Source organism: Ahaetulla prasina, chromosome 1, assembly GCF_028640845.1.
Source record: "Ahaetulla prasina isolate Xishuangbanna chromosome 1, ASM2864084v1, whole genome shotgun sequence".
In the NCBI taxonomy this organism is placed as follows: Eukaryota; Metazoa; Chordata; class Lepidosauria; order Squamata; family Colubridae; genus Ahaetulla; species Ahaetulla prasina.
Window position 1 is genome coordinate 40,202,774 of NC_080539.1, and position 15,809 is coordinate 40,218,582.

At 40.2% G+C, this 15,809-nt stretch overlaps 1 protein-coding gene across 6 annotated transcripts in view; it reads left to right on the plus strand.

Moving 5' to 3' along the window:
- The first annotated feature begins 2,007 nt into the window (after positions 1–2,007).
- The window catches only part of EFEMP1 (EGF containing fibulin extracellular matrix protein 1), a 57,898-nt gene continuing 44,096 nt past the window's right edge, over positions 2,008–15,809 (plus strand). For 2 of the 6 annotated variants that reach the window (XM_058164904.1, XM_058164906.1), the window contains exons 1-4: positions 2,008–2,267; positions 2,554–2,625; positions 13,721–13,808; positions 15,517–15,565. In XM_058164904.1, the coding sequence (XP_058020887.1) occupies positions 2,023–2,267; positions 2,554–2,625; positions 13,721–13,808; positions 15,517–15,565 (454 nt within the window). In that variant the 5' untranslated portion in view covers positions 2,008–2,022. Of the gene's footprint in view, positions 2,268–2,553; positions 2,626–12,063; positions 12,141–13,720; positions 13,809–15,516; positions 15,566–15,809 lie in introns of those variants that run through there. The other 4 variants (XM_058164907.1, XM_058164908.1, XM_058164909.1 and 1 more) reach the window with 4 other exon arrangements.

Below are 15,809 nucleotides of genomic sequence, written 5' to 3' on the forward strand. Positions count from 1 at the left end.
CATCTAGTCCCTCCTTCAGACATTCCTGCTCCCAAGCTCTCAGAACTGCACATGACACACCATCCTCATCATCTTTTCCCACAAGAGACCGCAGCTACACTCTATCCCAGAGGTGTCAAACTCACAGCCAGCAGGCTGGATGCACCATGCGCTGGCCACACCCAGTTTAGCAAAGGGGGGGGAGTCAGGATATGTCACATGATGACAATGTGACACCCTGAGTTTGACACCCCTGCTCTATCCCAATGTTTCTCAACCTTGACAACTTTAAGTTGTGGGGGTTTCGATTCCCAAAATTCTCCAGTCAGCATGCTGGGAATTGAAGTCCACACAACTTAAAGTTGTCCAGGCTGAGAAACACTGCTTTATGCAATGCACCTCAGCCCCAATTCTTGTTTCACCACACTTGTTTGGTAGGGAAGAAAAGCAATCATGATCCAGGGCAGTGGCATGATCCCTTCTACTAAGGGATCATGGAGAAAGAACAAATCCCACCGCCCTTTGACTTCAGGAGGGAACCAAAAGTGGAGGAAAGTGGGAAACGGGGCATTCTTGCCTTCCAAAGTCAGCAGGCTGGCCTGATGCTCATGCTGGCTCCCGAAATGCCAACCAGTAGGGAGGCAAAGGAGTTCTGGATTTTTCAGCACCACCATCCAGCATCTGAATTTGCAAGATCCAGTTAACTTAATATTCCTGATTAATGGCTCTTAGAAAGGGGGACAGGCCATAAAATGATGTGCTGCTATTCCAGATCAGATCAGACCAGCCATGCTTATTCAGTTTTGTTCTCACCGCTTTCTGATCCCATTTGCAATTTATTTATTTATTTATTTTTCATTCTTGCAAAGCTTGGGGTTCCCTCAAGCCCACCCATTGTTTTTCTTTGTTTTGCAGATTCTTTGTTTGGGCAGAGAAGTACCTGGGCTTTCCTCTGAACTCTAGAATTTTAGGGGAAAATAAACTCATCTTCTATTAATTACAGGTGGATTACATCTACAGTAATTAAGATGATGGTAGTGATTGAACTCCTCTGTAAATAACTAAAATACAGGTAGTCCTCAACAACAGCAAGTTGTAACGGCACTGAAAAAAGTGACTTAAGACCATTTTTCACACTTATGACCATTGCAGCATCCCCATGGTCACATGATTTACATTTGGATGCTTGACAACTGACTCACATTTATAATGGTTGCAGTGTCCCTGGGTTATGTGATCACCTTTTGCAACCTTCTGTCAATGGGCAAACCAGATTCACTTAACAACCATTTTATTAATTTAACAACTGCAGTGTTTTACTTAACAAATGTGGCAAGAAAAGTCATTAAATGGAGCCAAACTCTTTTAAGAGCTGTGTGGCACAGTCGTTAGAATGCAGTATTGCAGGTTGACTCTGCCGACGGGGGGCAGTTCGAGTCTCTCCAGGCTCAAGGTTGACTCAACCTTCCATCCTTCCAAAGCCGGTAAAATGAGAACCGATTGTTGGGGGCAATATGTAAATGTTGTACCTTGATGAACGTATCTTTTCTTTTATGTACACTGAGAGCATATGCACCAAGACAAATTCCTTGTGTGTCCAATCACACTTGGCCAATAAAAAAATTCTATTCTATTCTATTCTATATGCTGACTCTGTAAACCGCTTAGAGGGGGCTGTAAAGCACTGTGAAGCGGTATGTAAGTCTAAGTGCTACTGCTGTTGCTATTAATACATTTCTCCCTTAGCAATATAAATTTTGGGCTCAATGGTGAGGATTAGCTGTACTTTTCTTAAGTGAACTCTGAGAGAGATTAAAGATCAGGGACAGCGTTCCCTTTCCTTGTTTAAAAAAACCAAGCACCCTGCACGTAGCTAGCATGCAAATATTAAATATTAGTTGATATGATTTGGTTCTTTTGCAAAGCTCAGGCCAACGAGATATCATTTGACCTCTACCAGCGACAGAAGCTTTTCCAACCCGTTACCAAATTCTCGACCGAAAGAGTTAACTCGGAAGAAGATCGGTAGGGGGCGTTAAACGGATGCTGACGGTAGCTGAAACTTTTCAAGTCGGTCCAAAACATCGAGAGGGAGGGGAAGCGGGGGCCGTTTTCCCCGCCGTGACTCGAGGAGCCGGGCGAAGGCGCGGGGTTAACCTGCAACTGCGCCTCTTCGGGAGGGAGTTGCTGCCGCTCGCTCTCCACAGCCGCCTCCCTTGGCAGCTCTGCCTCACGGGAAGGGAACCCCCTCCCCACCTCGCCGCACGTTCGTTGTTGGAGCGACGCAGGTAAGACGCTCCGGATTCTCCTTTTCTCACCGGCCTTTGCGGTAACGCGGCGGTGGGAGAAGAAAGCCAGGCAACGCAACGCAGCGCGGTGCAATGCAAAGTTGTACAGGTTGCACGGGCTGCTCCCCGCTCGTGCGAACGCGTGGGGTGATCTTTCAGGAGGTCGCGTCGCGGGAGTGATTTGCCCGCGTGCGGTTTTGAATTTTATTTTGTTTTGTTTTATTTTTTGGGTGTGCGTGGAATGGGTCGGAGGAATTGTATTGATGAGTTGCTGATCTTCGTGCAGGGAGAAGAAAAGAAATTTTAAGACCATCCAAGGAAAAGTAAATGCAAGAGGATGCAGATTTAGAGGTGGAAAGTATGCATTTTTAATCGCGTTGTGCAAATCTGCCGATGCTCCCTGAACCGGGAACTAACCAAATTACCGATTGCAAAAGTAACCAAGTCCACTGCAAGTGAATCCCTTTGAAATTTAGCAAATCTTCCTTTCTGACCCAGTGTGGGCAGCAGCCTAGAAACAGGTTTCTGGGATACAGAAGATGGAACAGGATGCAGAAGATTGATTGGTTTATATGTCAGTTCCATGGGTGTTCTGGACCCCACATATCTACAAAATTGGTAAAATGAATGAATCACATTTCGGGAGTTGAAGACAGACCTGCCACCTTATTCTGAGCTCATCCATTTATGCTGCCAGAGAGAAGTGGTCCAGTTGAGCCAAGTATTGGCTATTTTGAGCCTGGCAGCAGTTCTCCAAGTTCTTGGGAGAATTCTTGCCCAGCTTTGTTATTTGAGATCCTCTTAAAGGGAGATTTAGTCAAGGAGGTTGCCTTAGATCAGGCTGCTGGGGTATCTCCTCTGATGGCAGACAGGAGATTTGCACATCACTTGGTGCTTTTAACTGAAGAGGTCACAACTTGAACATATATGGCCAGCTTGTACCTACAGTATTTCTAAGGCTGTCCTGCTTACACAGTCTAGTCTGCTCTGGCCAATAGTCAGATAAGGAGACTATTAAGGAACACAATTTCTGCTACCCTAAATTCCTTCACAGGAAAAAAGTAGGAAGTAAAAAAAATAAAACACAAACAGGATTAAAATCTCAGGACACTCAAATTATCACCAGCTGTTTTCCTAGTCACCCAATAGGCAAGCAAGAGGGAATTGGGGAGAGGCAGCTGGACAGTTCTTTTTTAGATATAAAACTGGTTGGTTGGTTGGTTGATTGGTTGGTTGGTTGGTTGGTTGGTTGGTTGGTTGGTTGGTTGGTTGGTTGGTTGGTTTTGGTACTTTCAAGACAGCCTTGATTCCTGGTGACTGCTTGAGAAAGTCCCTTGCAGTTTTCTTGGCAAGACTTCAGAAGTGGTTTGCCATTGCCTGCTTGCTAGAGCTGAAAGGGGGAGAGACTGGCTCCAAGGTGACCAGCTTCTTGCCTGGGCTGGGACTAGAACTTAGACTCCCAGTTTCTAGCCTGGTTCTTTAACTACTTAGCTACTTCATATAGGCAAAACTCATCAGAAGGAAACTCAGCCCTGTGACACAAGCTCAAAATTTCTTTGCAATTCATTCATGAAATTTCTGATAGAAGGAAAAAACACTCCTGTAACAACTGTTGGAAAATATTACTTCCCAAGATCCTGGAAGGGTCCTACTGATCAGAATGGGAGATACACATTTCCTACATGGGTCTCCTCACATTAGTTTTCATTTCCACCCCCTTTCTGTGATTTTTCTTTTATTCTTGCAATATAAAATTAGACAAGAGGCCCAGTGATCTCTTTCAAGTGCCAATATACCCCCCAAAAATTTAATACTGGTCAGTTTATGTGGCCTGTATAGATTTCTGTTTAGATAATGGGATACATAGATACCTTAAGCATGGAGCATTTATCTGCAAGGCTGTCTTTGAGCTATTCCACTCCCAGATTTTTGGGAGTGAATAGAAGTTTGGCTTCTCAATGTAGTAATCTAAGAACAGAAGCTACACAGGCTTTCCCTTATAGGACAGCAAAGAGACCTGAGTAAGACATTATGTTAGAAATAGGAGATGCCTGAACTGACCCATGTGATACAGTAAATTGCTTCTGAGAGATTCTAGAATTCAACTGAGTTTGAAATAAAAAGGACAGCCAGTAAGCTGAACTTTATGCAACTTGATTTTGCTGAACTTGTGTAGGTCCTTCTGATCCATCAAAACTGTTTTCATTTGCTAATATTGTGTAAATCACACAAATAACAGAATAATAGAGTTGGAAAGGACCTTGGAGGTCTTCTAGTCCAACCCCTTGCTCAAGAAGGAAACCGTATACCCGTGATGGCAAACCTATGGCACGCATGCTAGAGGTGGCACAGAGCCCTTTTTGTGGGCATGCCGCCGTCTCCAGCTGCTCTTCTGGTTTCACAGAGCACTCTCTGTGGCCATGCACACCATCGGCAGCTGGTCTTCGCGTGTGCCGGAGTGCTAGAAACCCAAAGACCAGCTGATCGGCACATACATGCGCCTTTTTTCCAGCGCTCCAGCACATGCACGTTCTAGTTTGGGCACTTGTTGGCAAAAAGGTTCGCCATCACTGCCCTATACCATTTCAAACAAATGGTTGTCCAATCTCTTTTTAAAAACCTCCAGTGTTGGAGTATCCACAACTTCTGGAAGCAAGCCGTTCCAGTGATTAATTGTTCTAACTGTCAGGAAATTTCGCCTTAGTTCTAGGTTGCTTCTCTTCTTGATTAATTTCCATCCATTGCTTGTTCTTCCTTCAGGTGCTTTGGAGAATAGGTTGACCCTCTGTTCTTGGGACAGCCCCTTAGATATTAGAACACTTCTATTGTGTCTATCACCTAGTCTTTCTTTTCATTAAACCAGATATATCTCATTCCAGCAACCGTTCTATATCTGTTTTAGCCTCCTGTCTCCTTAAATAAGGTAAGTGACATGGTAGCACCTCTCCGAACACTAGTAGAGGTGCTGCTAGTCAGAGCAGATATATTAGCTGGATCATTTTTATATCAAGGGACACCCTTCCCTTTCCTACTCCTACATGGGGCAGCAAGATCCTATAGAAAGGGCAAGTGAATTTTGGAGGGGGAAAAAGGATATTCAGGATTTGGGGTGCTTGACTTAGTTTACTAGAAGTCCAAACTCATTTGTTTCTTTGACGGAACCATTATGGGAACAGGCAGTACATAACATTTCTGGATTAAGAAGGCAAATCTGGAGAACACCAAGGAGGGGAAGATGATATAGGGACTGTATGAACATACATAGTATGATCTTCCTTTCTTTTTGATAGTGTAGTAGACTGTAATGAGATTTGATGCTGAATTTCCTGTCCATTTTTTCCTATTAATATGTAGCTGTTCCTCAATGAAGGCTGCATTTGTGAAATAGACACTGACACTCAAAATATTTGAATCATCATCTCTAATTCAGCTGTTTTCAAAGGGAGTTGTTTATATCATAGTTGTGATCCCTTCATTAATGGGACAATGATAAAGATGGCTGGGATCAGCCTTCCCTCAATGGTCTCAAGTGAAGTTAGGTAGAATTGTAAATGCCATTGTATTGTACATTGTACAGTTATTACCACGTAATGCAGTTAAATTGACAAGAGGGAAAGATGTAACTTTTATCAATCTGACTACCTTTTCCTCAGATTCCCATCTCACATAGCTAATCTCCAGTGATGGGATTCAAATAATTTAACAACCAGTTCTCTCCCCTAATGATTTCTTCTAACCACCAGTTCACCAAACTGCTCAGAAAGTTAACAACCAGTTCTCCCGAAGTGGTGCGAACTGGCTGAATCCCACCACTGCTAATCTCTCTGCTGAGCAACCATTATAGGTGTTTGTATTCCCAATAAATGTACAAGGGAAATGTTGCCTTATTATATCAGCAATTGATAATTTAAGGAAATGTCCAGATTCTAGTTTTCTCTTGTCCATTAGAGCCATTTTACATGTTACACAAGGTTTTATTTGTTATCCAATGAGTTTAGGTGTCACAGTCTGTCAGCTCTTTGAGGTAGACAAGATCAAAGCAAGAGTTTCAGGAATGTTCTTCATTGTATAGGATAGAATAATAGCATCTGGAAAGCCTGTCAAAGTCTCTCTGCATCCCATTTTATACTAAACAAAATGAGGGTGAGATTAGTTTGAATTTCATTTCTTATTGCCAAAGTAAGAACTACATTCCTCCACAACCCCATTGTCAAGTGTAAGGCATCTGAAACTGGTTCTTTGCGTCCAATGCCAGGGGGATTAAAATGCAACTGCCATTTTAATTCCCAGCAATTCCTCCATATAGATCAGTGATGGGTTGCCCCCGGTTTGGACCAGTTCTATAGAACTGGTAGTAAAACCGGTGGGAGGCTCCGCCCACTGACCCAAACGTCATCAAAACTCTTCTGTGCATGTGCAGAAGAGTTTTGACATTTGGGTCAGTGGTGGAGCCTCCCACCAGTTTTACTACAGGTTCTATAGAACTGGTCCAAACCGAGGGCAACCCACCACTGCCACACCTGATATAGATGCTATGGTGGAGGCCTTAAGGGATATTCAGAACATTACTGCTTCCTCTCCTCCCCCCTCCCCTATCAGCTGGTATATCAAAGATGAAAAATAGGGAAGTAAAGTTCTCCTTCAGAATTCTCAAGTACTGGGACCTTATTGGGTATTCTGGCTATACCAACAAAAAAAGCTAGTTGGCCTCCAGTAAGCTTTCTAGGTCAGAAGTTTAAGAGGGAAGTTCATAAGGAGCTTCCAAATCTACTGCAGTTTGGAGAAACCTGAACAAGAGAGGGAGAGCTTTAGTTAAAAACATAAATTTCCTTCTCTTCCCACAAATCAGAATGTAACAAAGAAATATTGTAAGAGAAAGGAGAAGAGAGAATAGAATAAAGGACCCATCTGAGGGCTGGGTAACTCCTATTCTTTAGAAGCACTTGCTGTCTTGTGTATATCCAGTAGTGGGAGGTATATACCATCCCAAGTCTAGGAGACTTTCTGTCAATCTCTGGAGAACCTGAAGATAGCTTTACTTGCCATATGGCAAGGCATATAAACAGTGATTCTTAATCAAGAGTCCCTTCTTGATTATAGCAGTGGCAATATGCCAAAATGACAGTTTTCTATTAGCATATTGTTTGCTACAATTAAGCAGTTTCTCCTTTCTTTTCTGGTGAGAGAAATTCTTTATGGTCATGTTTAACTATGTCAAGATTATATGATGGTTTCCTCCACTCCCTTTTGAATCTGCAAACAGAAAACAAAATGTATCTGTTCTTCCCCTTTCTCTAAGTCTGCCTTCAATAGGCTCAGTAGAGATTTTTAATCAAGTCCTTGGATTAATGTGCTTCAGGACCAGGGGAAGAAATGTATATATTATTATTATGGTTCATTAACAATCAGCCACATGTTTAGACTGGATCTGGCATTTTTATCCACCCATCAGGTCCTTCCCTCGGACCTGGGATAGGCAAATGTTTGATGGAGTTAAAAGTATCATTGCAGGAGGTAAGCTATTCCAAATAAAGCTGCTTTTTGTAATTGACTGGGAGTGGTTTTATGAATGCTGATAATGTTCAAGTGGTGGTCCAGATATATACCCAAACCACCTATTATTATTGGTGCTATCTTTGTTTTCTTTTGCCACAGTCATTCTACTTCTATTTCTAGGTCTTTGCACTTTATGATTTTCTCCAGTTCTCTCTCCTTTTCTGCTATCTCCAGGTGCTGCAACATCGCTATCCAGACTTTTTTGCCTTTTTTATCAAGAGATATTAAGTCTGGAGTGTTATATGGCAGGTACATATCTGTTGGAATTCTAAATTCCCAGCGCTTTCTAGCTTCTTCATTTTCTGTTACTTTCTCTATGTTGTGGTCCCACTAGTTCTTGCTTGCCTGCAACTGATATTTCTTGCAGATCTTCCGATGCACCATTGTTGCTACTTTGTCGTGCCATTATTATTTATGGTCAATCTGTGCAGTCTTCTTGCAGCAGCTAACTAGGTGGTCTACAGTTTCTTCAGCTTCAGTGGAGAGGTGGCATTTGCTGTCTGTGCTGTCTTCTCAAGTCTGGCTTTATATGCACTTAAGGCTTTTTCTTGGCAGCTAGAATTAGCCTCTCTGTTTCTTTCCTTAACTTTCCTGCTCTTAGCTATTGCCAGGTCTTTATTGCTATCAGTTTTGCCTGCTATTGTTTTCTTTGTAGCATACTAGTTTCAGTGCATCTTCTTCACTTTCCTTCACTTTCCAATGCCCTTTTTTCTTCTTAACAACTGCCTGGTGTACTTGCAACATTCTAGCCCACCTATTTTCCTTGGTAATTATCATCTGTCAACATGATGAAGGACATTATTTATTGTCATTACTTTTCTGTTTTAGTTCTGCTTGTATCTTAATCCACTGCTCCAGCTGCGTATTTAATGACTGGAATTACCTATTAATTGCCTTGATGATATTTTCTCCACCCTCCAATCTGAGTGACCACAGAAAGACACCAGCAAAACAAATCTTTTTGCAGCCCTTACATCAGGGGTGTCCAAACTTGGTCCCTTTAAGACTTTTGGACTTCAACTCCCAGAGTTCCTCAGCCAGCTTTGCTGGCTGAGGACTCTGGGAGTTGAAGTCAAAAATCTTAAAGGACCAAGTTTGACACCTATAGTAGCTCTAGTCCATCACACACACACACACACACACACACACCCTCTCAAATCTCATTCACGTCCTGTATGTTTTGTTTTACATATCTTTCATTACCACCATCCATATATGGTCTGTAACTGTAAGCAACTTTCATAATTATAAGTATCAACTTTTCAGTTTATTGAGTAATTAAGTAATTGAAGGCCATAAGTTCCTATCCTTCCAACATTGAAGAACAAGTCTCAGCAGTGAGGGGCTGAAGCTTTGCACTATAGTATGCCAGCTTCCTATTTCTAATGGTATCTTTGGCTCCTGGCATAATTTCCTTTATTAGATCCCCTCCTGCAAATGATATTTCTTGCTTCAGTTAGAATTTGGAGCGCGGGGGATAAATGTTCTTTAAGTGTTTTTAAACTAGATGACTTTCCCCATTTGTGAATGTTTTGGTTGCCAATCATTTGTGTGCTGTTCAGTGTTGTTCAGGGAGATGATAAAAATGTCAAGATGATGCCTGTGGGATTGAAACTCCTTTTTATGTGCAGGGAGGGCTTCAGCTTCATCTTGTTTTCATTTGCCCTGCAAAAAGATGCCCCTGAATGATGCCAACACTGTTTCTACTCATCAACTCCAGAAGAGCCATAAAAGAAATACCTTTTTTTTAATCCTCCTCTTCTCCCTGATTCTCATGTCTCCCTTATCAACAATTAAAGGTCTCCACTTAAATATTTCCTACAGTTTTGCTTGCATATGGGAGTCAATACGTAAGAAACACAACAGAATTTTGCCAGAGGGGCTGTTGCTATTTACAAACAATTATATGGCAGTAGCTCAACTTGGATGGTAGAAAGTGGCTGAAGTCAATGAGAAATAACCTTCGGATGAAAAAACTGTTTCATAAAATCACAAAGTAAATCCCTAAGGCCTGAAATGACACTACTTCCCAATCCTGGGCTGTTGCCTGTTCCTGTAACAGGACCAAAACATCTGTATATAGCAAGCAGTTAATATTTGAGTCATTTAGGCTTGTTCCAACATCTGCCTGAATGATCAATGATATATAAATGGAGGGAAAGCAAAAGGGTGGCTCCCCCCTTAGTTTTACACATCCTTCTTTCTAAAAACTCTTAGTTTTGTTTCCAATTCTATGTTACATCTGAAGAGTTGGTATGGAGATGTGATGGTGAGATCATATGTTTTTTAATCCAATTCCATAGCAATTCAGAAGTTCAGGCTTTAATTCCAGATGGTGTCAAATACTTTGAAGCTCATGAACAGAAAAAAAAAAACATTTTTTTCATGAAGTTTTATTTATATGTGTTGCTTGAAATCTCCCTCCCTTCTTCTTTTTTCCAGAGAGAAAAGCAGTTTGGTGCACTTCATTCAAACTGCTGCACACATTGAAGGAATGTGTTCATGCAGAGTAGTTCTGCCATCACTGCTACTATGCACCCTGCTAACCAATTTTTAGAAACTAAAGGAAGGGAAGGAATGTTTTTATTGCTTTATCTTTTCATCAATGTTTCTCAATCTCAACAACTTGAAAATCCATGGACTACAATTCCCAGAATTTCCCAGCCAGCACATTCTCTGAAGAATTCTGGAGTTGAAATCCACATGTCTTCAAATTCCTGTGATTGAGAAACACAATTTTACATGCTAATTAGTCCCTTACCTGCTAGTTATTTCATGTACAGTTACAGTAGACACTTGGGCAAATAAATATTTCTTCGTCAAGGGATAGTCACAGTGCAGTAGTACCTTCCTATTAAGAAGTCAGTTTTGCTTGCTTAGTTTTGCTCGGTTCAATGGCTTTTACTCTCAGAAAATCAAGTATGAAATCACTGCCTATCATTTTAATTCACACTTTTATTTCAAAATGATACAGTCAGTACAGAGTAAAAATCAAATGTAGAAACTGCTATTACTGTTAGTGCATTTCCAGATCACTTTCTTAATATTGCTTAACACAGTGTAAGACACCCTGAGTCTTCGGAGAAGGGTGGGATATAAATTCAAATAAAAAAAATTAATCAGGTTTTCTGTGTGTTAAGGCAATTTAAAGCAATTACAATTTGGCTGATTGTGGCAAAAGCAGTCAGTAGTGTACTAAATATTGGTAGAGTTGTGTGAAATAGTGTTTCTTGATCCCAAAAGTAGTCCCTGCATCTGTGGGAAAATACTAGGATAGATACTGGATATTGGTAAAGATGCTTTTTTAAAATCCCATAAAGCTTTGTTATGTCCTGGGAATAAGAGAAAATGAGATTGATGGCAGGAAAGCCAGTATTATATCTGCCCACCAAGGCAAGCATATGAGCTTTTTAACTGAGCTGGAAGGATGGATTGTCAGTGGAAAAGAAGCTCCAAAGAGCAGAAGCAACCTAATGGCTCCATACAGTATGCACAACAGATGTGGGTTTCAGCAGGTTCTGACCAGTTCTGGAGAATCGGTAGCGGAAATTTTGAGTAGTTCGGAGAACCGGTAGTAAAAATTCTGACTGGCCCCGCCCCCATTTATTCCCTGCATCCCGAGTCCCAGCCAATTGGGAGGGAATGGAGATTTTACAGTATCCTTTCCATGCCATGCCCACCAAGCCATGCCACGCCTGCCAAGCCATGCCACGCCCGCCAAGCCACACCCACCAAAGCGGTAGTAAAAAAAATTTGAAACCCACCACTGATGCACAACATGCTGAAATTGACTCAGAGGGCAAAGTTAGTGTGTCCTGTAAAGTGACAAAGCCAGGAAGATGGGGGAATAGAAGGTGTTATTAATCACATATTTATTTGAAAACATTAAGGTGGTGATTGCAACCTTGCAATTGAAACCCTTTTATTGTACCTCTTGATTTTTTTGTCACACCCCATGGCACTTCGGTCTTCTTTGGCAATGCCAGTAAGGAGTGCTTAGTTCTGTTAAGTGCTTAAAGCCTCAATGCCAGCTGGGTGGAATTGATTTAAAATGTGTGTTTCCTGTGTCTCTTTTCTTATGTAAGCCATTTTACTTATTCTTGACTCTCAGCTTTCAATTGCCAGTGAAGACACAGACAAATTCTATAAACAGTATTCAAAGGTGGGATTTGAGTAAATGCAGATCTTGAGTTTTCAAAGCTATTAGTCCTCACACAGTTATAATTTTCTCTCCCATTAGATCTTTTTTAAGCACTTCCACACTGCAATCCTACTCATATTTATTGGGAAGTAAGTCCCAATGTGATCAGTGCAAAGGTATTTGGTTTTATTGTCATTATTTTATTTTATACCCTACTTTACAGTATTTAAGGTGTTCCTTCTTCCTAATTTTTCTGCAACCACAACCCTGTGAGCTACTTTGGACTGGCCCAAAGTCACCAATTAAGCTACTGTGTTTTATATTAAAACCCAGAAAGTTTTCTTAAAAGTACTGAAAGCTTTTGGCCAACAAAAAATTAAATGATTGATTTCATTTTTGTTCTTTGGATTGTTATTCTGTGTTTGTTTATATTTGATATTTAATTACAGCATTTATACCACACAATTTATAATGATTCCAGGTGTTTGTTTCCATAATTTTTTTTAAAAAAATAAACTCTTTTAAATATCTGGATTTCATATTTTGTGGTTACATAAATAATGTTGGTTTAAATAATACGTTGGGCACAATCTGTTTTGTTTTATTATAATGCTCATGTTTTTATTTACAGTTCTGGAAATATACTAATGCCAACTTCCTTTAGGGCTATATACTTTGGGACCTTTCTCCTTAATTTATCCAAGTAGCTTTACTCAGTCCTCTGTCTTGCGGGAAGTTTCATAAAATCTCCCAATATTTGAGCAACAGAATAACAGAGCCGGAAGGGACCGTAGAGGTCTTCTAGTCCAACCCCCTGTTCAAGCAGTAGACCCTATATCATTTCAGACAAATGGCTGTCCGATCTCTTCTTAAAAATCTCCGGTGATGGAGCATGTCATATCTGATGGAGCACGTCATCTGAACATTATATCTCTCTGTGTGTATTTTAGTAATGTTAACAATGAAGTGGAACAGTCACCTTTTAATTTGTTTAGCAAATGGATGCTATTTTGCAGCAGCATTGTGAATATTGTGCACCTAAATATAATTAGTAGACAGAGTGGGAGTTCTTTTGCCTATGACTGGACATCCATTAAACTAGCTGAAGGTTGTTGTTTTGTTTTGTTTTTTCTTTACAAAACCTGAATTCAGAAGGGTGCTTTTAGCCACACTCTTCTTCTTGTGACATAGTTCTTAGTGGTAAAATCCTGTCTGGGGAAATTGCACAATTGAATGGATTTTTGTTCTGATAATTAGCTGCATGTAGAAAACTAGAACCTTTCTCCTTGAACCTTGTTTATCATGTAGGTAGAGGTGAATCATTTTATACAAAGAGTGTTCAATCCTGAGACATCCTCCTCTCTGTAATCCGAAATGCTGCAGCCTAACTAATTGTTTTATTGAATAGTAGGGTAAAGGTAAAGGTAAAGGTTACCCCGCAGATGCGTGCTAGTCGTTTCCGGCTCTGGGGCAGTGCTCATCTCCTAAGCCAAAGAGCCAACACTGTCCGAAGACATCGCCGTGGTCATGTGGCCAGCATGACTAAACGGCCAAGGCGCACGGAGCGCTGTTACCTTCCCACCAAAGTGGTCCCTATTTTTCTACTTGCATTTTTTGCGTACTTCCGAACTGCTAGGTTCGGAAGAATAGTAGGGTATTTGTAGCCAAACACAACAGGGAAAGTGTAGAGAAGTCTTCAGATATATGTTTGTATTAGTATATATCAATTTTTTTAATGAATATTATTTTTTGTTAGATTCATCATGGTCATCTTTGCAGTCCTTGCTGCTCTGCTCCTTGCTTCAGGACACTCACAAGAAGTGGATGAAACTATCACATACACGGTAAGGATGATAGTTTTCAAAAATATTGTTTTCTATTCATTCAGAGAATTTTGCAATTTTCAAGGAGCGGATGTGGAAAGCCTTGCTACAAATAACTCTGTATTTAAATCTCAGTTTTACTAGACACTTATTATTTCAGTAGCCAGTTAGTTTCAGACATAGTTCAGAATGCTGGTTTCAACTTTAAGTGCCCTAGATAAATATATTGGTATATTTTAGAGCAGATTCCTTGTGTCCTCTGGAAATTTGGACTGCAGCTCCAGTGTATTAAAGGATAAGAAGGACTGCAATCTAGTTTAGTTAATGGCACAGATATGTAGAAAGCTACTTTAAGGCAATACTCTTTTAAAACATTTGTTTTATAGAGCACCAAGCAAATTTTGTGTACATCCTGGGATGAAATATAATAATAATAATATTAATAATAATAATAACAACAACAACAACAACAACAGCAACAACAGAGTTGGAAGGGACCTTGGAGGTCTTCTAGTCCAACTCCCTGCCCAGTCAGAAAACCCTACACCATTTCAGACAAATGGTTATCCAACATTTTCTTAAAAATTTCCAGTGTTGGAGCATTTACAACTTCTGCAGGCAAGTTGTTCCACTGATTAATTGTTCTAACTGTCAGGAAATTTCTCCTTAGTTCTAAGTTGCTTCTCTCCTTGATTAGTTTCCACCCATTGCTTCTTGTTCTACCCTCAGGTGCTTTGGAGAATAGTTTGACTCCCTCTTCTTTATGGCAACCCCTGAGATACTGGAACATAGCTATCATGTCTCCCCTAGTCCTTCTTTTCATTAAACTAGACATACCAAATTCCTGCAACCGTTCTTCATATGTTTTAGCCTCCAGTCCCCTAATCATCTTTGTTGCTCTTCTCTGCACTCTTTCTTTCTATAAATCAATAACACCAAACCCATCCAAGGTAGACCAAGGAAAGTTAGCTGGAAGTTCTGACAGGGACTTGAAAATATGCTTATTCTTCTAAGCCAGTTTTTCCAATCTGCTGCTATCTTAATATATGGATTACAATTCTCATTAGTTTATTTATTTGATAATTATGAGGTACGTCTTAAAGATACAAGATTCCCTACTAATATGGCGATTTGGGAAGATGCCATCCAATGCTTCCGGAGGATGCCAGGTGGGAGAAGTGTGTTCTAATATAATACATTGCAGTCTCTGTGACATCTTTAAAATGGAGAAAGCAGAAATCAAAACCTTGGGTTTTTTCTAGGTAAAAATATCTTGGCGGCTGGTCTAGGTTAAGTGCTGACACTAAACTGACATAGTTCTGATTGATGTGGGAGGTTAAAGTAAGAAATAAAATACTATAAAAATGATTAAAATACTGAACTACCTAGGAAATAATTATGGGGCACATTAATGATAGATTAATTTTTTATTCTTCAAATAAATTAATTAAAGAGTCTTATAAGTATTATCAACAAAATTCAGCAAGATCATGCAGCAGCCTAGATGTTATAGAGATTCATGGAGTATAAAAAGATTGAATGCGGAATTCTGCAGTAATAATGTTTTGTTAATTGCTGTAAAATAATTCTTTCAAAATCTGGAGCCACTCCTATGTAGCAGTAATATATAATTGTGATGAATGGAACTATGCCAATTCAGCAATCATTTTGTGGTTTAACACCACTGCATTTAATCTATTTTTCTTGATTTTGTTTATTTTCTATGCAGCAATGCACAGATGGTTATGAATGGGACCCCGTCATGCAGCGATGCAAAGGTACATTTGCGTGTGCATTAATTTTTTCATATCTGTCAGAAGTACTTAGAATCCAGATCTTGCATGCTAAAATTTCCTCCATAGTTTCCTCAGTGGAAGCTCTTTATGGAGAAGACAATGGAGGAAATGTAGAAGTTTTCATATATGCAGATTTGGAGTTATATCTGTAATGGTAGTAGTTGTCCCAATTGTCTATGTTTTGGGTCATCTCCTGATATGTTTTTTAAATTTTTTGATCCAGTAA